The 24,091-nt window shown below is 43.5% G+C and overlaps 2 protein-coding genes across 2 annotated transcripts in view; one reads left to right on the top strand and one right to left on the bottom strand.

The window, feature by feature from the left end:
- The window catches only part of LOC148530746 (uncharacterized), a 134,599-nt gene extending 121,369 nt beyond the window's left edge, over window positions 1–13,230 (bottom strand). Inside the window, exon 1 of the mRNA XM_088468364.1 lies at window positions 12,928–13,230. The gene's annotated coding sequence lies outside the window, so the exon portion shown is untranslated. The remainder of the gene's footprint in view (window positions 1–12,927) is intronic.
- PGGHG (protein-glucosylgalactosylhydroxylysine glucosidase) overlaps window positions 2,205–24,091 on the top strand; it is a 106,564-nt gene continuing 84,677 nt past the window's right edge. Inside the window, exon 1 of the mRNA XM_088468367.1 lies at window positions 2,205–2,262. Coding sequence (XP_088324493.1) covers window positions 2,254–2,262 — 9 coding nt within the window. The 5' untranslated portion in view covers window positions 2,205–2,253. The remainder of the gene's footprint in view (window positions 2,263–24,091) is intronic.

Genomic DNA, 24,091 nt, shown 5'->3' with positions numbered 1-24,091 from the left:
TTATTAAGGTGCATCAGATCACTTTCTTTCTTATCATATGAGGATAGAGCTGCATGTAACAGGGGTAGAGCCATGATGAAGGGAGGAAACTAAGGTAAGTAGAAGCCAGAGATCATTTTATTAGCGGAATGGGCAGGTTTCCCCACCTAGCACATAGTAGTAATTCCTGTCATGTGAAACTAGTGGTGTTAAAACCACTTGTGTGTGAAAAGAAGTACATACATTCAGCTTGTTTTATACATACTGCTCTGCATTATACTATTATATGGTCTTAAATAAGCTCTCCTGTGCAGGATGTCTTTTTGGTTAGGTTTTCACCTGCTTAGTTTTAGTTTATGGTTTTCCTCTCGCTAAAAATTCAAAAATAAAAAGTGGAACTGGGTGGAGAGCATGATTATTAAGGAAAAGCCGGTATAATCCTCTTTAGACGTATGGGAGAGCTATATAGGGACATTGCCTCTTCCTGTGCAAAGAAGGATTCGTGGTTGACTGTGCCTTACCTATTGGTATGAGTTTCGGGTATTTGGTAGAGACACCCCCCAACCCCTCCTCCCCGATTATTGCATAAACCATACAGTGGTTCTGCCTACATTTCCCTGATTTTGATACTTTCTCGTTTAACTATTTAACATTTGTAAGATTTCATGAATGTCCATCATATACTCTGGACTGTTGACATAAAGTGGATAAGTCACATATCAGCAAAGGCATATGATCACAGCACACTTCCATGACTACCTAATCTCTAAGAAGAAGAATATGGGAAGGACAGGAATATAGTATACTGTTCAAATACAAATTAAATTACCATTTTATTCTTAAAATTTACATTTCTCATCTATGCAAATATAGTCATTACAACTAGAAAACCAGTGCTGGCTTAACCCGACGATAACCACAGCAGACAGATTGAGAAAAAGAATTCTAAGGAGCAGGAGATGATGGCGTACGTAGGGAAAAGGAAGTATACACAAGGGAAGAATAAAATGAATTTAAGAGCTTACATCTATACAATGGCTCAACTTACAATTAATTCAGCCATCAAGTATTATTATTGAGAAACAATGGCATAGCAGCTTTCTTTTGTATAGAACGGCACTTGAGTTGTGAGCATTCCTTTGTTTAAACAAGCAGCATACTCCCAATCATGGTAAGCAGACCATAGGCCAGAAAGTATGGGGCTGGTCATTTCTAGGATCAAGGTGGAAAAGAAATTATCTCTGCTGATTGCAATAATGAAAATTCCAGGTGGAAAACATGGGGAACAAGTCTGTGACCCCAATGTCATTTGGTAATGGGCACAGAGGCTATAAAATCAGGATGACCCTGGACATCATATACTACATATACTGTAAAGTAGGGTAACAACTAATCTAGGTTGAAAGGGTTTATTGTGTAAAAGGTAAGTGTTTGGAGGTAAGGTTTCCATTCACTGTTAGATTTTTAAGACCATGAGGAAACAAAAAAATTGATACATAATTACTTTAAAATACAATAAGAAATACATTAATTTACAAAAACAAAATCATTAAACACATAAAAAAAGGATAACAATTCACTACAAAGATTAATGTCACAAAACTGGTGATAGGTTTATTCATTCCTAGGCCAGTATGTAATCGCCCTGATTTTTTTCTGCGTTCAAGGTACATGGATATAATAGGCTGAAATTTTTTAAAAAGTCTCCAAAAAGATGAGTGAGATAAAAAAAAAATCTCTGAAACAACAGAGGCACCACGACTGGAGAGGCAGCATGTTTTTTTTTTGTTTTGTTTAGAAAGCAAATATATTAATTAATTAATTATATGTTACACCCTCTAAGGGGTGGTATTTGTAAATACACCCCTCTCAGTGTTAGAGCTTGCTTCCTGTTGTAGATATTACATGCCTGAGACCCGGATCAGTTTTCAGGTAAAGGAGGGGCTGGAGAGATAGACACGCAGGGGTGGGAAGACTGGGTGTGTAGCTGGCAGAGCAGAGGGAGGAGGGGGAGAGAACAAAGGGAGTGGAGAAGAAGAATTTGGGAGAGAGCAGACATCTTTGGGAAGCTTCAGAGCTGGAAGCAAAAATGTAGCCCTCGTGCTCCCCTGGCAGGGGGAGATTGGCGGGGCCGTGGTGACTGCCAAGATGCCCATCTAACACCAAAGGAGAAATAGGTCTGGAGTGAGACCACTGAGATAAAGTCTGTGAGAGACCACAGAGAAAGAGCTGGAAGGTTGCAGTGTGAGCCGCCCAGTGAAATGTTCAGCACCCATGAGAGGGGTAAGAGATGCAAGTATATGTGTTGAAGAGATGGGGGAGATAAATTTTCCAGGAGCTTTTACTGTTAAGGTACCAGAGGAGTCCCTTATGCATAAAAGCCCCCCAGCAGCCATTAAAGGGGGGGTCACTGTGGTAGCAGTGTGGCTATAGGAGCCATTCCTGTAGGATAGGGATGGGCGGCAGCTGAGAGTCTGATAGCTGCAATAGAAAAGTCTGTATATTGCTGTCCCATGTGAAGGGGGAGCAGAGAGAGGCAGAATGGGTATGAGACACTCTGTATAGTGTCTTAAAAGAGACAAAGGAGAGGCAGAGTGCAAACGAAGTTATGTGAGATGTGTTTGAAGCTGTGGAACTACAGGCACCAGCCAGCATAGGGCTAGGTGGACCTGCATGTATGAAGTGGAGAACTACAGGCACCAGCCAGCATAGGGCCAGGTGGACCTGCACGTATGAAGTGGAGAACTACAGGCACCAGCCAGCAAAGGGCTAGGTGGACCTGCACGTATGAAGTGGAGAACTACAGGCACCAGCCAGCAAAGGGCTAGGTGGACCTGCACGTATGAAGTGGAGAACTACAGGCACCAGCCAGCGAAGGGCTAGGTGGACCTGCACATATAAAGTGGAGAACTACAGGCACCAGCCAGAAAAGGGCCAGGTGGACCTGTGTGGGTAAAATGCAAAGCATTCATTGTGACTATGCTTAAAGAGTGTGATGTAATGTAACCATATCCATAAGATTGTCATATACCATCTGACATGCCAAGTATATGAGCTGGAGGGAGAGGAGAAGCTGCTGTAACCATATTCTTGTCCTGTAAAGTCATGTGCAGGAGGAGAGAAATAAATTGGTTTATTTTTATAAGAGAAGGTCTGGCGGCCAAGTTATTCAAAAGAACTGTTGCTGCATGTGTCCATCTATACCTGTATCTATATGTGTGACTGTTATAAAGCCTGCAGGGTCAGGGACCCCCTTCTCAGGTATTGCCCACACCCTGGAGAGCTAGCCTGAGGCAATAGGAGGTGTATCACTCCAAATGCACCCATGTACCACACCGCACACTGAAGGGGGGTTACATATATATATATATATATATATTATATATCTCTAAGCCTCACGGCAACATCAAATTATTTCATTTAAGAAAAACAAGCACTGATGTGCCAAGTCACTGGCGATGTGTGAGGGAGGGTTAGGTTCAGGGATAGGGAGAGGGTTAGGATACAGACCGACAGGTTTCTGTATCCTAGCCCTGTCGGGATGCTGGCATTGGGATTCTGACCGCCGGTATCGCGTAACCAGGGTAAATATACGATATATGGTCCCAATACGAATCAGAATGATGTATTGTAGAAATCATATAGTATGTACGCCCAATCCGTAGTTACTGGCAGTCGTTCATTGAATTGTCCTATCTGCTGTGCTGCACAGCAGAAGGGATGATTCAATGAACGACGCAGTGTAGTTACACGCAGCATGTCACAATACATTGCTTTGTTGTACCACAAATCATGCAGTGTGTACAACGCTCGTGATGTATCACTGCATTGCTGGGTCACACCATTGTAAGGTTTGTAGTGTACCCAGCTTTCCAGATCCAGTTGCATGGTTCAGACTTTTATATAGCCTGTGAGGACCTAGGCATTCTTTACAAAATATTCAGCTAATTTAATTGTCTAATACATCAGTACAAAGATTTCCAATCTAGTTCATTAATTAGCAGTTCTATACAAAGCCGATCATTGATGCCCAAACTATACAGTCTGAAGACACATTAGTTAAGTAACGATCACTAATAAATAAAGGACCCCACAAAATGTTTGACAGAAATACCCATAGCAAAATATTTAAACCTACTTCAAGTATTTACCAGTAGTTTTTGATGGAGCCCTTATCGTCTCTCATTTCATAAATGTACCATTTGCAAGAATGAGAAGTTCTTAGAGAAGAAGCACTGACAATACCACTACCAGCTGAATCAGGCCAGAAGTAGCAGGAGAGCGGATGGGAGCAATGAACCATTGCAGACATCTGTGGGAACCCAACAGAATCAGTCCGTCATTGGAGCACGTATTTTCTTAACTACAACCATACTATAATGTTTAGGTTTTAGTGAAACAAGCCTGCATAATTCACGGTCACCTGCATCTATCACTCTTAAGCTGCATACACACAAAGATTTTCTGTCCAACCATCCAACTAGTTGATTGGTTGGAATGCAAATCTGGTAACGTATGGGAGTAACTGACAATCAGCAATTTGCTCCCGGAAAATGGACACAAACTGTTTGTTTGAACAAATTGGTTGGATCAAACATTTAACAAACTTGTCTGATGACCATTTTCATCTGTTTTCTGGCATTTAGGAGCAAATTGCTGATCATCAGTTAAGGCCCCCATACATCAGAGACTGATTGCAGCAGTCGTGCAATTTGCAATCGATTGTGTATAAAAATCTTTCCCTTTTTCAATCGATTGTGGAAATTCTGCAATCGATTGAAAAAGGGAAAGATTTTTATGCACAATCGATTGCAAATTGCACGATTGCTGCAATCAATCTCTGATGTATAGGGGCCTTTACTCCAATACGTTACCAGATTTTCATTCCAACCAATCAACTAGTTGGATGGTTGGACAGAAAATCTTTCCGTGTGTATGCACCTTAACACAGGGCTGTAATTAGGGCTGTCCAGACTGCAAAACTGAAAGGGGTGCAGTATAATGAATATTTGAAGTTGATTACAGGTGAGGGCTATGATGCCTCAGGTTACTTCTTGTCCAAGGGGTGACATTTCTAGTTCTAGCTCTATTCTTACTGAATGACTTTGTTCTGTAAGAGCATAAGCACTCACATTCATAGATGGATTGATGGGAAGCGGTCAGCATGTCAACAGTCACAATGCCGACACTCATAAAATCAAAAGTACAATGTCGACAGGTATGATAACATTGTTGAAATGTCGACATCTGCAAAACGTCAACGTGTTCAAAATGTTGTCAAATGAAATACCAACATTAGGCCCCGGGATTAGAGATAAAGGTATACTTACCTCCGCAATGGCAGTTTTGCAACAATAGCCGCAAACATTGGGTAATTTGTTTAGACGACTTACCTCCGCCAATTATAGACATTGTTAGCATCTCAGCATTTCAGTGTCGATAAGATCAATGTCAATAACATGCTGACTATGTCGAAACGAATGTTAACATTCTAACAGTCGACCAAAAATATTAAATTTGTTGTAAAAAATTCTACAAATCTTGCAAATCAGTAAAAATATGATAAATTACGGACATTACTGGACTACAGACAACGTGCACCATACCAGTAAGTTGGGAACGGGAAACCATCCCACCACACTATTTATCATTTCTGACCCAAATTTATTCCATGTGTAAGGTATGTGGAGGTAAATATTTACAAGGGTTTCCTGGCCTGTTCACTTTGTTTTATAGATAAATACCTTGGGAACAATTACAGTAGTTTATCCTCCCCAGTACATAAGCAGAAGTATTTAAACAGGCCTCAGATTGAGGGTATTACAGAAAAAAGCTCAGTTGATCTCTATTAATAGCCTTTCAGGCTTTGTTATAACCTCACAAATCTTCTGAGCCGATGTCAAAAGAAAGGCTGATATAAAGTGTCTAATGGACCCTGATTTACCGCAGACATAATATACAGTGTATGGTCTTTGTTTTACCAGCAGTTAAGTTATTGAACATTGTAGTTGTGATGTTTTAATTTTGAATGTATATTGTCATGGACAATGCTCTTATTATGTGTTTTAAATAATATACATTTTATGTTTTAATTTTTATAACATCAATTTACATTTTCTATTGTCATTTGGTCATTTATTTAGGCATCTAGGAAAAGTTCTCAACACCGTCTTTTCCTTTTTTTACACCATGTGGGATTAGTTGTATCTCTTTAGGTTCAGCAGTTGAATGCTTTCTTATATTGCAGCTATTGTTATTACTAAAGATGGGTACACACCTGGCCAATGGGACGGTCAGTCAGCTGACCTATCTAGCAATTGGTAAGCGAATATACACTTACCAATCGTCTGCCTAATGTATCTGCACTGACATTACAACTGGGAGGGCATTTAAATTTGCCTGCCCAATTGAGATGTCCGTTACCAGGGGGTCCCTGCAGCAAGTATACGGGAAATCAGCAGGTCGCCCGTACACACAACCAGACGTACCGATATATCTTGCATCGGCTGTGTTGCAATACGTCTGTGAACGATGTCGTTAACAGACATATCATCTATACACACCAGCTGATCCACTTCAGGCATATAGCCCGTTCAAAATGTCAGTGTGTACTCAGCTTTAGTTATTGAGTTATTTTGTGTACCTGATAGTGCTAGTATTTTATTATCTAATAGAAGAGAATGTTAGCAGAAAAGTAAACACACTGGGTCTAACATTTGAAAATGCATAATGATATTTTTATCTGCTAAAGCATAATTCAAGATAAATTAATATTCTTTGAATAAAATGGTACTTACCTTGGGTGCAGACAGCTCTCAATCATGTATACACCTTCTACTGTTGCGTTCATTGCTGTACTTCATTTTCAGTTTGGGATATAGACTAATTGTCTATTCAATTCTGTGATCTTTATAACAAAACTCTTGGATCATTATCCAAAACCTTTGGGACTAGGATATCACAGAAAAGCATTTTTTTGCTGTAGTTTGGTATAGCATGGCTAAAATGTACTAGATTATAGTTGAAAATGACCCCTTGCTTTCATTATGCTACCCTCATTAAACGGTTTAGCAGTACTACTTACTGTGACTGTTAGTATAACGGGTTTCCAGATCAAACGTAACAGCCCAGAACTGAAGGCATTCAAAAGAAAATTTGAAATCCAAGAGTTCTCAGGAAATTTTAAAAGTTCTTTAGAGGACAATATAATAAACACAGCTGAGATGGTTTATGATGTGTAAATCTGTTCAGATTGTCAATTTTACTGGATTCTAAGCCATTACACCATTGTGCATGGTATGTGACTAATGCAGCATTTATCGAGCAAATACAGACACACATTTGCAAATCTGCATAGAAAAAGTATTTCAAATGGGAATATTAGCAATGTCACTAGTCATAGCTGTAATCTTGCTATACAGAAGGTTCTACTCTAACTTGCTTGTACCACAAGTGCAGTACTAGGAAATCCGTTCCAGCTCTCAACTGTTACTATTTTGGTAAACTCCATCTTACAGGATATTTTCAGCTTTAGTACAGGACTAAACTAGTCTTTGGTACAAGTAAAAAAAACTCTTGTTGATGTTCCACTAAAGTAAACAGACAATAATATACATAGAAATCCATCTTGAATTTCACAGATGATATCAAGACATTTATGGTTGGATCTGTTAATTAGTCGCGTCAGGAGCAGTTTTAAAATAAGAAATCTACAACCGTACTGAAGACGAGGTTCAGCTGCACCTACACCACAGGTTCCCCAATGATTATTTGCCTGCTATCTTTCCCTGGGAAAGCAGAGTACATCATTACATCTTAATGTAAAACTAAAGCTGAAAATATTTTTGGTTGTATTTTATAAAGTTATTTATTAGGAGCTATGTTTCATCAAGAGTCCTTCCACATATTATCTGAGATGGTCACTAAGTAACTGAGACATTATAAATTGGAATTTGTTTGCAGTGCTGTACTGCGGAGCATTGTCCACGCAGACAGCAATTAACAACAATTAAATACACAGGACAGACCGGAACTGACCCTAAGGTGAGGACCTCTAGGTTTATGACCCAGGAGTACTTTATTTATTATTTTATTTATTACCAGTTGTTTATATAGCGCACACACATTCCGTAGCGATTTACAGAGAATATTTGGGCATTCACATCAGTCCCTGCCCCAGTGGAGCTTACAATCTATATTCCCTACCACATGCTCACACACACTACGGTTAATTTTTGTTGGAAGCCCTGCTGCTGCGCCCGCCACTGTCCGACTGCTCCTCGTGCTTGGCAAAATGGGAGAGACGTCATGAAGTCTCTCCCTTCACCCACTGCGGAAGCCAGAGCTCAGGAAAGGAGCTACCGGGTGCCGCTGATAACAAAATTTCAGCGGGTGCCCAGGAATGGAGTAGGCAGCGACAGCGCCTCTCCAGCGGCTTTTATTAGGTAACACCATCTATAGATGACATTACCTTTCGGGTGCAAACTCCTGAAAGTTTTACAAAACATGATAAATAGAGGAAATGGGGTCAAACTACTGTTTTTGGAAGTTTGACCGTGTTTTAGTGTTAGTACATCACGCCATGTGCCTTAGAGATGGCCATAAACCATCGATACTTAGCAGTCATTATTGGTTTGCAATCGATGGCAGACAGGGCAGAGATTTGTTTCTGCTCTAGCGCTAGGGGTACAGTGCTTAGCTATACTCCACATGTCCCACAACCAACAGTGTTACATCTGCTGTCTGCGCTATTATGGTGTTGGTCATCGATAGCACAAACTATTGTTACTTCACCATCAATAGTTTCCTGCCATCAATGTAAAAAAAAATGGCACCATCGATGCTGGACCCTTCGTTGGCCATCCCAACTTCTCTCAATAACACCACAATTTCTTCAGTCTCCCAAGCACAGTCCTGTTGCCTCCATCTTAGAAATATTAACAGAAAATGCACTTTTCTTGCCCAAGTTGCTACCAAATCTATCTTGTAATCTCTCACCTTGATAACTACAATCTCCCCTATCTGGTTTTCCTCTCATCTATACCCACGTCAATCCATCTTAAATGCCACAGCAATGACTGATCTTCCTCTCCAACCACTCCACAAATCTGACTCCCCATATCCCCCAAAATTCAATTCAAATTACTTTCTACACAGCAGCCAAAATACCACACCTTCATACATATCACATCTCATTCCAAAATGCTCTCCCTCTCACCTCTTAGATCTACCTCTGACCTGCATCTCTGGTAACTACCGCTCACTCCAGCCTACAGGACTTCCTCCGTGTCCTTACCTACTCAGGAAATTACCAAGCATGCCTGATCAGGCACTCCCACAGCTGTCAAATATTTCAGTGGTGTCTGAAACTCACATATGAGCGATTACCCTACTTCCACCTATACTACACACACTGAAGTACCTGTAGAAATTTCCTACCCGCCAATCCCAGCCACTCTTGTTTCAGCTGCTCAATCTGTCCCTGTTTTAGACATTTCCTGATTTACAACTTAATGGTCATATTATTAGTAATATTATTTCATTTGGAATGCAGCAAGAGAAAACAAAAAAAAATAATCAGATTCAAGTTTAGGTGATAATTTCACCTAAAAAATGAAAATTCAGTTTTGAGTGGAATATCCCTAAGTAAATCCCATTACTGGCCTGGAACCCTGTGGGCAATGTCTCCACCAGATCCTCTGACAGACTGCGCAAGCTGGCCGCTGCTCCTCTTCCTCTTGTATACAGTGTTGTTGGTGGACTACATGCTTTCTGCCTTAAAAAAAGCTGTGTTGGTGCAAGCATGGAGAGTTCCGTGATGCCTGCCAGGCCTTCAGTCATGCAATGTACAGTCCACTGACAACACGCAGCCTGTGGGAAGGTGCAGCACTGATGAAGCAGTGGTGGGCACATGCAGGCTATAGGTGGACCAACTTATATACTGAATACCAGCATCCTGATACTTAAGGATATTCAACCCAGGTTGAATTTCCCTTTTAAATAGTTATTACTAAACAAACTAATAATATAAGACTGAATAATCACTAATCTGGCTGTAACCATTTCATATTTGGTGATTTAAAAAATTAAATATTAAGAATTTCTGGTATATAATGGTCTCACACTTTGACAAAGGGGCTACTGGCCCCGAAAACGTTGGTATATGCTGTGACCTTTGAATACACTTTTTGGATTACCACATTTGTTATATACTGTACATGTGTATGAATGAATACTTTTTCCCATTGAACCTCATGCAACAACGTTTTGTGATAAATTCCATTTTAAAAATATACAGTAGAAAAAAGTATTATAGAACAATAACACCTCCCTCTCATACATTACCAATCAGAACACACCTCCAGTTAAATGTGCTATTTTCTGTTTATTCACGGATGGTTTTACCTTTCAGTCTCCTATATCCAAAATGCTTGGGACCAGGGATATTTTGGATATCGGAATATTCCATATTTTTGAATATTTGCATATCATAATGAGATATCTTGGGAATGGGACCCAAATCTAAACACAGAATGCATTTATGTGTTATATACACCTTATACACACAGCCTGTAGGTCATTTGATACAATATTTTCAATAATTTTGTGGCTCAATGTTTGTGTACATATATGAAATTTATTTATGTTTCATATACAACTTAAACACAGAGCTTGAAGGTAATTTTATACTTTATTTTTAATAATTCTGTGCCTTAAACAAAGTTTGTGTACATTAAACCATCAAAAAGCAAAAGTTTCACTATCTGAGTGATGCTAAAAAATTCTGTATTCCGGAATATTCCATAATTCGGAATATTTAGATATGGGAGACTCAACCTGTATGTGAAGGAGTGTGACGTCAAAGATCAATGCTATTCCTGCTTATTATTATTATAAGCCGGTTACTGTTTTTCAAAATGTACTGATGCCTGACTTCCAGACGTGAAATCGGGTCTCTTTTAAAAGGAATACACAAAATGTGTGATATAGCTGTATAGGGACTTATCTAACATACATCATAAAGGGGAAATGTAATCAGGTTTTAAGAAAAAGTATGGCGCTGAAATGAGAGTCCTAATAATAAAGCATGCCACATACAGAAATCTTATTTCCTGTGCCCCAGCGAAAAGAGATCAGAGCTCTGAAATCAAACCATTGGGAATGTCTGATATTAGTGAGCTCATTTATCTACATAATAAAGATGGTATGTAATGAAGGACACAATGCACAAACACACACAACATGCTGTGCATTCAAGCTTGTACATTCCAGGTAACGCATGTGTTTTATCTGGAGTACATGCAGAACAGTTCACAATACAATGATCGTATCCAGAACACCTGAAATCCCAGAGATTTGGCTCTTCATAATAAAAGGCATTCCAACTGCATCTAGGAAATACTGCTGTCCCAATGGTAAGGTTGTGTCCTATTAATAAAGCTGCCAACACTGTCATGGAAACCATTATAGCTAACTATCCCACACACCCAGAATGGAGCAGTATTGGAGTCCATAAGAACAAGCATTTTGTGTTATGCTCATGTTTTAGCTTGCCCCACTGCTTACCACATGAACAAGAGAATCATCTTAGAGATCAAGAATGAAGCAGTAACTCACATTAGTAAACTGCGCCAAGAATACATCATTTTGGTAAATAGCAAATCTACACCACCGTAACATGTCCATGCATACACACTGAGCAGGAAAATAAGCTACAAAAGTGACAAGTTTTGCTATCGTACCACATCCTTATTTAGTTTCAGCTGTTCACATCCGTAATATAACAGTGAAGGCCAATAAAGCAAAAAGAGTATTTACCTTTAATCTAAACCACATCACAACAGTCAATACACACTGTTGTATTATTTTACTGCTTGGATAACACATTTAGGCCCCCATTTATTATTGATCGCTATTGCAATGCGATCTGGGCATGACATTACCGCCCATGATCACATTGCAATATGCGATCATAGCCTCCAGATGTATCATCCGGGACATGCAGGGAGTCCAGTTCCTGCAATGTGTCTGGAGAGCTGCCGCACATGAGCAATCACGCTGACTGCACATGCTTGGCCGCCATTACTGGGGAGGGTCTCCGCCGGCTAATTATGCTCGGTGTAGCCCATAGGCTACAGCGGGTAAGCCATCTTCAGATGGTGTTAGCTGCGGGGGCCAACATCGCATTCCGGATGTTGGTAAGGTTGGCAGCATCGCATCCCCCATGGGAACCTAATGGGGATGTGGCTGCCTGTGAGAATGGTGGGATCACAACAGGTATCGGAGATAACTGCTGCGGTCCCTCCTTCATACAGTACATCCGGGGGAACCGTAATATTTGTGGTTGGAATGAATACACTTAAAAAAACACACACACTGTGTTTTATATATATATATATATATATATATATATATACACAGGCACATTTTTATTACACCCTTGTTTATTCGTGGTGATTAGGTGCAAAGAGGAAGACATTTGACATCCTCTCTAGCTGGGGATGTGGTTGATATGCAATTTAAATATGTCAAGACAGAAACAAGCAGGAGAGTCAGGGCCCAGACCTTTGGTATTTATCAGAATGCATATGTACTATAAATCTATACAATAAACATTTTTCAGTGTACACATTACAGACCATATCACTCACACGTGTAATAAAGAACTATGTACATATAAAACACCCTAACACAGAGATATTCACTATATGATATGTCAGTATGGTGTGTGATATGATTGCATTGGATAAAATGCTCAGGCATACATTCCTATACCGTACAGTAATTCAGCCTAAGTGACCCATTGTTGCAGTGCTGTGTGTCCGGGATGTCTATATATAGGAAAAGCACGTTGTACAGACACAAATTAACAGGCAGCATCACCACCCCTCACGCAGGAGGATAGATGGAGGATGCTGATGTCCCTGGCACACTGAGCTCACGTCATACCTTTATAACGGTGTTCTAGCTCCGGTTCAGTGCATAAGCCTTGCTCCCATCACCTCACACCCCCGGCCTCGCGCATCCTCCGTCTCGAAGCAGCAGCTACAGCTGTGCAGATGCAGATTAGTGTTTCCACTCTGAAATCACGGAATCCCCTGGTGCGACCTGGTTTTTCCTGGTCAAAATCTCACAATTCCCTAGTTTTATCCCTGTCCATTCTTTTAGGTTAAAGCACCTCAAGAGAAGCTTTAAAGGCCTAAATTATTGTCATAGCTTATAAACTGAAAGTCCCTGTATGATTTTCTTTGTTTGTGCAGTGATCAGACAGCAAAAAAATCTAGTGACTAGATTCCTGCTGCTGCTGCTGCTGCTGCTGCTGCTGCCGCTCCACCCCTCCCCTCTCCATTCCCTTCCCCTTTCGTCTCCACTCTCCACCCCTCCCCTATGCTAAATGGCCATATAGAAAGGATTAGAGAACAGACCGACCCTCTTAAAATCCCAGAATGAAGTAAATTTGAAATCAAATACAGATTTTGGTACAACTGACTTGCACTTTGTCATGGACTTGCAGTTGTTTGCGAATACACATTCTCCAGATAACACTACACAGAAGAGTTCTGTGGCAGTATACTGTCACTGTGAATATAATTCTGTTACCAGTATATTGCTTGGTAAACTCCCAATGGATTAGCATACCAGTTTAGTACGGGATGCAATCGGGAAGCCGGCTGACATACTTACAGCCGGCTTCCCGACTGTCATATCCCGGCGAGGGTGAAATGCCCGGCGTCTAGATGTAGACTACTAGACGCTGCTCATCTCACCAGCGCCCGGCATCCCGATCGAAGGGATGCCGGGCGCCGCGACCAGACAGCCAAGTGGGGGGGAGGGTTAGGTTTAGGGCTCCCGGGGGGGACTTAGGGTTAGGCACCCCCCGAGAGGATAGGGTTAGGCTATGGGGAGGAGGGTTAGGGTTAGGCACCCCCCCGGGGGACTTAGGTCTAGGCAGCGGGGAGGGGGGGTTAGGTTTAGGCACTTAGAGGGGGGATTAGGGTTAGGCACTTGGGGAGGTTAGGCACCCCTAAGGGAGGGTTAGGGGGTAGGTTAGGTTAGTTAATACTTACCTAGAGACGATCGGGATTTCCAGCGCTGTCGGGCTGCCGCTGCCGGGATCTGTTCCAGTGTCGAGCTGCCGGGAATTTCATACCGATTCCGTTTAGTACTGTTACATACTTGAAAATACAATTCTAAAGGTGCGTATTCACTAGGCGATTAAAATGAGCGATTGAACAATTACGACATCGTTATCGTTCAATCGCTCATTAATCGTGCAGTAAATTGTCGAAAACGATCAGTGATGCATGCTCCATCCAGCTGGTCGTTTTTCGACATCTATCATCACCTGAACATGCAGGCCAACCTGCCGAAATCGACAGGTTGTGCATGTTTGAGAATGTTGTTTTAGGGGGGTTAGAGTCCTGGTCGTTCAGTGTGGGTACCTTATCCACTGCACAGGGTGATGAACGATTGCACGATTACAGGGTTGTAATCATACAGTCGTTCCACCTTCGTGTAGTGGATACGCACCTTAACAGTTTTTGGCATAAGATAACAACTCAACATAACATTATAGATGTTTATCATACTTTACCTATGGCTTACAATACTATCCCTGTAACCCGGGACACTCGTGAATTACACAGGTTCTGTGGCTGGCTGACTTCAAGCCTGCATTTTGCCTGGTTTTAATCAGCCACAGAGCCTGTGTAATTCATGAGTGTCCCAGATTACAGGGATAGTATTGTAAATATATATATATATATATATATATTTATATGTTACTAGCTGAAGTACCCTGCGTTGCCTGGGTTTAAATCTTCAAGTTATTAAGTTATCATTGAGTTGGATGTAATGGTCAACATTTTCAAAATAATTAGCATCTGTTCCAACACATACATGAGGAAAGTTCTTCCCGGCGCACTCTGAAGTGAGGTCCGACTGAGACCCCAACCACTCCATTAGGAATCCCAGACTAACTGCCACCCCTCTGTGATGTTTTCTTTAAAATCCATCCAGTGCAATCCCCAGATCAGGCTAAATTTCTGCCCAGCGTACACCAACGGGAGGTCCGACCAGGACTCTAACCCTCCTAAAACCTGGCCAGGATCCAACTGGACCACCCTGCATTGGTTTCATCCCAACGAAGCAGGGGTGTCTGAATGCATAACCAGACAGACAAACACACAGACCAATGCATTTTATATATAAGATATAGCTGCCTTTAATGCCATACAGTTAAGATAATGATATGCTACAGCAATTTAAAACTAGAGATATTACATATCATTATTATTGTATCCTAGAGCAGTGGTTCTCAAACTCTGGGCCTGATTCAGACCCGCTCGCAAGCGCTGAGCGATCGCAAGCGGGTCGATGTTGGGGCAGTGCGCATGCACACGACGGACCCGGCTCCGTCGTGCGCATGCGCGAGACCCGGATAGCGACGGGCAAGCCGTCGCTATGGGTCTCGCTACAAAGGGGGCGTGCTGTCGATGGTGAGTGACAGCACGCCCCCTTTGGTGGGCATGCCGGGGGCGTGGCAGCCCAGATGGAGGCGTGCCGGGGGTGTGGCTGGCCAGATTGAGGCGCCTACTGTCTGGAACCGGCCCCACTGACATCACAAGTGATGTCAGTGGGAGTGCTTTTGGCTCTGATAGAGCCAAAAGCACTCCAGGGCTTGCGGCAGACGAGACCCTACCACAAGGGTCTCGTCGCAAGCCCGATGGTCGCGATGGTCTTGACCATCGCGACCATCTTTTTGGCTGCTCGCTATAGCTGTGGGTGGTCACCCACAGCTATGCGAGCGGCCAGGAGGCCGCTCTGAAAATCAGGAAGGACGCTCCTGATTCAGAGCGAGCGCTCTGTCAGAGCGTCCGGCTCTGAATCAGGGCCTCTGTCCTCAAGGTACTCTAACATAAAAGTCCATGTTTTAAGGAAATCTACGCTTGTGCATAAATGGTGTATAATCAAACTGACAGAGATACTAAAATCAGTGTTCCACTTACTGTTATTTTTTCCTGAAAAATTACCCCTATCAGGAGCCAGACTACCTTGAAATTGCTTTTAAAAACAGGAAAAATAGATTTTGTAAAAAAAAAATTTTGTCATTGTTAAATGCCCGCTGACTGTCACTCAGCATGATTCTAGCACGGGTTCCCAAACTCTGTCATTACAGTCCATGTTTTAAGGATATCCATGCTTGAGCACAGGTGACTTAATTACCCATGTGAACTCAAGCATGGATATCCTTAAATCCTGGACTGTAATGGTGGCGTTTGTGAACCTCTGCTCTAAAATCTGCACAGACTAACCAGTGGCATCCCTCCACATGGTGACACCCGGTGCGGATATGATTGTAGTGTGCACGGCTTCTGCAAAAGGGGCACGTCCTTGCAAACAGGGGGCGTGGCCTAGCGGCCCGAACCCCCGTTTTATTGACTCCGGATGTCCCGGGGATGCAGACTGCCCCCGGGGACCACTCCATTTGCAGTGCCAGGTCTCTCACTGTGTCAGGAGCAGAGTGCTGCACGTAATGCTACAGTGCAGCACCCAAGTCCTGTCACTAAGGAGGAGTCAGCACTTTGGTATCAACCCTCGGCGAGTGACACCCAAATGAGGCCCACACTCCCCGCACACCCCTTGTGACGACACTGAGACTAACAGTCTAGGTTTTAGAGAGATCCTCCAGGCATAACAGCCTTACACATATCCATGCTTAAGCACAGATTACATTAGTACCTCAGTTCATTTGAATATACCATTTGTGCACGGTATGCGGTTAATATATACCAACACTCGGTGCTGGGAAACCATTCAGAATCTTTGGGACAGCCCCCCAAAGGACAACTGCGTCAAAGAATTCCAGAAAAAAAACTTAACACCACAAAAAAGTACTTTCATTTTGGGGGCGAAAAAGCACAAAGTGGGGGGACAACTTCAAAAACTAGTGAAATAAGGTTCTGGGTCTGCTCTAAAAAGGGGCCAAGTATTTTTGGGATTACAGGTGTTTTCATGATGGAGGAATTTTCAATTTTATTAAAACTTCACTTTAGAGACATTCGAATATGCTAGCACCCATTTTCAGGTACCCCAAATTTGACAGGACTACTTATTTTCTCCTAAAAATGTTGCTTTATGGCATTCTTCACTACTTGTGTAAAGACGCTAATTAGAGGCTATTGAACGAATTTAAGTACCCCAAACAGTTTTATTAGGACTATTCGGGCACTACTACATTGATCCCCAATGTTTCTGTATGTTTTTGGGGGGTTCAGGCTGAATTCCCCTATTCTGCCACCACTTTCCGCCTGTTCTGACTTCGCAGGTCGCCATTTTCGCATCTTTTGGAATTGAATTCGGCAAATAGCGGGGACACGCACAATAAGTTTCTGCGTCCAAAAGACGCAATGCAGTTGAAAAGTCCGGCAGGCGTTACTTTATTGTGGACGCAAAACTAATTGAATACCGCCCATGGCTGGAGATGCCGATGCCGTTATCCCGATAACTGGCATCCCGAACTTAAGTATAGCGGAGCCGGGTAGGTGTTAGCCGCGGGGTGGATGGTTAGGATTACGTGCCCCAGAGGGATTTAGGCTTAGGCTGCGGGAGGGGGGAGGTTAGGGTTAGGGTCCAGACAGGGGAAGTTATGATCAGGCACCACTGGGGGGAGGGTTAAGCATTAAGGGGGAGGGTCAGGTTTAGGCACTTACCGGGAGTATTAGGGTGCGGGGTGGGGAATGTTAGTATCAGGGTACAGACAACGAGGTTTAGGGTTAGGGGTAAATAGGACAGGGGGACACTACTTACCGTTCCCCTGTCGGGATTGTCCTCATCGGGATGCCACTGTCTGCATAGTGACAGCCGGCATCACAAGTGTCGGGATATCATACCCATTCCTCTTTGTACAAGCATGGACAGTAGGGTAGTGAGTGTCACAATACGAGATGACTCCTAGAGAATATATACAAAGTACAGCTTCTTACTAAGGGCACTTTTAGTAAAAGACCTAAAGCAAAGGGTTTGCCCCTGCAAAGTTCCTGGAGATCAGCTTCTCTCTAGCCAAAATAGCTGTACACAAACCTAGTTAAATCCTCCAATGACTTTGGAAGAAGTTTACAAGAATAGGAGGATGCATGATGACTCATGTGGCATCATTGGTGGAACTAGCGAGTGATGGGCCCAGGTGCACGGAGCAGTGCAGGGCAGGCAGTGCATATAGTGGCACTGGTTAGCCAGGCACAGGGTGTGATGATGGCACTGGAGTTAGCCTCATAACAGGGCGGTGTTAGAAAGCAGTGCACACCTGTACTGTCTCCTTACTGTGCATACATGCTGGGCACTACGACCCAGAGTCTGCAGGGAGGTCCGACCTCCAACCTGATGTACTACTGCAAATGTGATTGCAGCCATCTTGTCCGTGTACTGTGTAGAGTGACATGGATGGAGACAGAAGTTTCCTACTTAGCTCCTAAAGAGAACCTGGTTATTACTTGTTATAAAGCTTTTCCAGCATCCCTGCACTGCTACCCATTTGCAACATACACTCAAGCCACAAACTAGTGAGCTGTATAGAACCACGCTCCAATCAATCTCTGTTCCATTACCAGTGTGCATGTAACAGTGCGTACGGCTGTACCTACTATCTACAAACAGAGCTACAAAACCACTTGAAATAGTACATTCAGATGTGTGTGGTTCAGTGGAAGTAAATTCTGTGAGTCGATACAGATACTTTGTGATGTATTTCATAATGACTTCACAAGTATGACATGTGTACTTCATCAGAGAGATATCTGAAGTGGTGAAAAATATTGCAGATTACGAGAGACTTGTAGAAAATTACACAGGACTGAAAACAGTGGAGAATATCTCAACAGTGGTGGAATAATTCTTAAGAAAATATAGAATAGAGCAACAATTGATCATTGCCTATACTTCTGAGCAAAATGGTATCAGTGAATGAGTAAACCGTACATTAATAGAGCAAGATGCGTGTTAAATGACGCAGGCCTAGACAAGAACCATTCTCCAACAGTTGCCCTAAAGGACATAACACCTATAACTGTGGTCAAAGAGAAAACCAAGTGTAAAACCTCTCAGAACTTTTTTTGTATGCTGATGCTGCCGCAGTTACGATTTTCGTAGCTGTGGACGTGCGAAAATATTCTAAAATTCTCACATAAGCAGCATTGGATGCAGATCAGGCAAACATGGTTCCTGTGCTTAGGATCGCATTCGGCGTTACCGCCAACAAAATGCCCCCTGCCTATCAATCACTTGCTGATAAATGCCCTGGGTTAGAGTTTTCGCAATTCAATCACATCGCATTGTGGCTGTGATGAATGTGCAGGCAGCCGATAATCGCTGAACTGCATGAACATTGGCATAGTGTACTGCTCTGAATCAGGCCCAATGTGCATATACCAAAATAGAAAATACGCAAGCTGGTTTCAAAGTCACTAAAGTGCATCATGCTTGGATATCGCCATGAGAGCAAAGGTTACAGATTGTGGAATTCAAGGACCAGAAAGATTATTAAGCCACAAACTGTTAGGGGGGGGGGCATGTGCCCTGTGCACCAGATTTGGGGGGCACCGCTGGGCCGACACCCGGCTATTCGACCAGTGTGGCTGAATGGGGGCGCTAGCCCATTGGGGGCGCAGTGCCACAGTTTGGAGAGAGCAGCACCCCTCCTTCCTTCTATCGTTCCCTCTGCAGTGCACACTGTACTTGGCTCTTGCAGGTTCAGTCGCGGCTTGGGTAATCGGCGATGTGGCGGATTGACGCCTTTACCCGGGTGACAAAAATCCTAGTTTCGGCTCTGCTATAAGTATGGAAGTTCAACCATAGAAAAGTTCTTCTGCAAGATCAAATATCGGCAAACCACCTAGAACATATGATGAACAATTTGCAAACATTGCAGTCAGTGAGGCTCAAGATATCCAGAAGCCAAAACTAAAACTAAAAATCTGGTATGAATGGAAATCCAAGAAAGGCATAGAGACTTTGCAAGACTCAGAAACCACAATTGTGAAAAACATCAAGAATCATGATAGTGACAGCTTTTCCAAGTTTGTGAGTCAAGAGACTGTTGTTGAAGACACATGATGTTTCATGTGTTCAACCCAATTGATTTTACAGGTCACTACAAAAGAGCTGAAATTAAATGTTTGTATAACATGGAGAAGCTTGTAGTGAAGGATGTGTGTCAGACAGCAGTACGCTAATGCACTGTCTCTCAATGTGCATACATGCTGGGCACTAGGAACAAGATTCTGATGCACATGTGACGCAGCCATCTTGTCTGCGTATTGTGCAGAGTGACATGGTGGGAAACAGAAGTCTCCTTTTTAGCTCCCAAGAAGAATCTGGTTATTACCTGCTATAAAGTTGTTCCAGTATCCCTACACTGCTACCCATTTGCAGCATATACTCACCGGATGGTAAGTTGTATAGAATATATTACAAGTTTGCATGTAAAAGTGAGTACGGCTGCACACACTATCTATAAATAAACCAACAGAATTGGTTAAGCAACTGGGCTGTTCGCAGTTTGAGCTATGTGCTCGTGTGTGTCTACACAACTCTGCAACATCAACACCTGCACACACATCATTTCCAACAGACAGCAGTGCACCCTGTGTTGCCACTGCCTCCTGAGCATGCCATCATAAAGTTCTGTCGAGATGGTAGGTGGGCAGGTCACAATCATCGGGAAAGTACGACACTGCGCAGAGCATTCTGGGGATCCTCAGAGCGGCTGCACAGTGCGTGCCTCGAGCATCCTAGATGCTCCTGGTGGCACTGCAGCAGTGACACTGGCTGCAGGGTGCTGTTCCAGACACCCTGCTAACCAGATGCAGGAGCTATGAGGCAGTGATGGTGCTGTCCCCAGGGCACTAGGCCCTGTGCGATGTCACCACTCACACTCAAATCCCTAGGAGTGTGTCTGTAGATTAGTGGGGTAAGTGTGATGCTAGTCAGCATTAGAGAGACAGACTGCCAGCAGTAACTCTTCTCAGGCAGGACACAAATAAAAGCTGTTTGGGGGACTTCAGTGCCCCTCCAGCGCAGAGCCTCAGCATGTCACTGGCTGCCAGCCTCTCCTTGGCTCAGTGATGTACAACAAGGTACTGAGAACTCTCCAGCAGATACACTGGTGGTGCCCACCACCACTCTTATTGGCTGTCACTTTAGACAGCTGCACAAGCGACTCCATGAAAGTCTAGAGCTCTCCATCAATTCAGTATCTCATTTTTCAGAGGGCAGCATCAGGATCCAAAAATGGTCAGAAACGGAGAGTCTGTTTTTTAACTTGTTGTATTTTCTGATTCCCTAATGGATCGCCAATCATCAATGTCTGATGGATCGGATCAAAGTCAGAAGAGCGAGAAATGTCCTGTATTAGTCCAACTCCCCCCCTCTTCACCGTTCCTTCTCCTTAATTGTATGCAATTGCAAACAAACACAAACAATGCAGTAAAATTTTGCAGACAGACAGTAATGTAAACATGTATAAATGCACTCACTAGTTTCACTGGCTTTAATTTGGCTGCTTCTCTCATCTCCAGGCTCTACGGTGAATGTCCTCTGGACTGGACCTGTCCACCCCTGAGGCTGTCTGAGTCATTCCCCCGACCTTCAGTCTGGTGGTGATCTCTGGTCACAGTGGTGGTCAGTGGTCTGGGGTCACTACCAGTAACACTGGCTCTGGTCACTGTGGACAGGTGATGGTGGACTGGTACTGGTGCCCCCTGAGCTTATCACACTCAGTCTCCACTCTCCCTCTGGTTTCTTTTAAACTCCAATCACTCTGTCTATGGCTGGCCTGCAGCTGTCTGCACCATCCGGGCCGGTAGTCTTATGCATTGGAGGTGCTGCTTGCTGCCACTGCACAATTAGTTTTTTTTGGGTTGCAGCTCGTGCCACTGGTACAAGTAGCCTTCCGCTCTGACTGCGATTGTGTCTCTGATATGTGCGGGCGCTCACTGCTACGTGTCGCGGATACCGAGCGGTCATCATCGTTCTCTTTGAGTGGCGTTGGTGTGAAAAGCGAGACTGGACTTTATTCAGGTTTTTGCAATGGTTTCCCAGTGGTCCCGTCAGGAAATACAGTGGAAATACTGGTGCGGATACAGGAGACCAGCTCAGCGATTAGCCTGACACTGAAACCACACCCTGCCTGCTGTCAATCATCCTATGGGATGCGCACAACCAGTGCTGGTGAAAGTGTATATACAGAATTGTGATAGGAAGGAGCGACGCTGCACGGAACACACTTCCGGTGAATAAACCATTTCTCTTTATTCACAGACGGTATTACTGGCTTTCAGGTATCTATGTGAGGGAGTGTGACGTCAAAGCTCAATGCTATTTCTGCTTACTATAAGCCTGTTTCTGTTTTTCGAAATGTACTGATGCCGGGCTTCCAGACGTGGACTTTAGCTCTCGGTCTGGGTTATTTATGTCTATGAATGCTGAGGACTATGGAAGTGTTCACTCACTGACGACAACACTAACAAAGTAAAAAAGTAAAGCGAAACAAGTTACCAAATTAGACAAAGGCTGCTATTACCAGGAGATAAAGATTTAAAAAAGGTTTACAGAAAGAATTAACTTCAACTATGGCGCTCAAATGAGAGTCATAATAATAAAGCATGACACATACATACAGAAATCTTATTTCCTGTGCCCCAGCAAAAAGTGATTACAGTTTTGCAACCAACCCATCTAGAATATCTGAGATTAGGGAGCTCATATGGTAAAGATGTCCTTTGTATGCACCAATGCACAAAAAACACAGCATGCTCTGGATTAAAGCTTATACATCCAGGTAATGCACAAGTGTTTTATCTGAATTACATGCAAAAAAGTTCATAATACAACGATCAAATCCAGAGCACCTGAAATCACGGAGAACCTTCATCTATATGGTGAAGCTATTCACTGAAGGCCTGATTCAGAGATGTACACAAACTCGATGGGAGATCTGCAGTCTCGCTAACAGATCTCCCAAGCTGCAGCATGAATGACATGCTGCAGTGTTTGGGGGGCGTGTCTGGCCAGCTTTCCCGGAAACAGGGACATGTCACCCCCGTTTTCTGGGAGGTACAAGGCCAGGGTCTGCGTAGGTGGATGCAGATTTCCTTGCCTCCCAAGCTGCCAGGACCCGGCCAGGCTGAGAAAGTCCCAGCTTAGACAGCCTGGCCAAAGGAGTGACCGATAGTCACAATGGTTGCGCTGGTGAACCGAGGAAGCAACTACAATCAGAGTTGCTGACTTCTAGCTCCCTCCTTCCGGGAAGGAGCTGTCGGGCGTCCTCAGCAGGAGGGCGTGTCACGTCAAAAGGGGGCGTGGCCCGGAACATGACTCGTCAATGGGGGCGGGGCATGAGCGTGACAGCGCGATCGCCTCATCGTGGCCCCGTCCCCTCTTCACAATGCCGAGATAAATGGCATTGTGAAGCAGGGGGCGGGGCCACGATTACGCGATTCAGCGTGAATCTCGTCACCATTCCACCCGCTGCCGCGGATTATACTGTATTCGCGGGACGGGGCCAGATAGGTCGCCGGGTATCGGGAGGCTTGTCTACCTTTCCGGGAGGCCGGGAGCGGCACCCGATTTTTGGGAGGCTCCCGACCAAATCGGGAGGGTAGGCAAGTATGCCAATGCCGATGGCAGATACAGCAAGGAGGTGTCTATTTCCGACAGACACCTCCTGCTGCAGTTGGACGATATTGCACAGCTGCTTCCTTGCAGCTGTTCAATACCGTCCATTTCTGAATCAGAGCAATTTGCAATGTCAATTTCAATAAAAGGCATTCCAGATCTGTTTAAGAACACTGCTGTCCTATTGATAATGTTTGTGTCCTATTAATAAATCTGGCAACACTGACATGGACAACCATTATAGCTAACTAGCCCACACACCCAGAACTGAGCAGTATGGAGTCCATTTTGGTAAATAGCACTTCTACACCACAACATGTGCGTGCATGCATACTGCGCAGTAATATAAACCACAAAAAAATTACATGTGTTGCTATCCTGCTCACCTCCTGGAACCCATGTTCATACCACATCCTTATTTAGTTTCAGCTGTCCACATCCG

This window comes from Taudactylus pleione, unplaced genomic scaffold, assembly GCF_031769625.1.
Source record: "Taudactylus pleione unplaced genomic scaffold, aTauple2 ptg000085l, whole genome shotgun sequence".
Classification (NCBI taxonomy): domain Eukaryota; kingdom Metazoa; phylum Chordata; class Amphibia; order Anura; family Myobatrachidae; genus Taudactylus; species Taudactylus pleione.
Note: the sequence above shows the minus strand (reverse complement) of the source record. Positions and strands in the feature narration are given on the sequence as shown.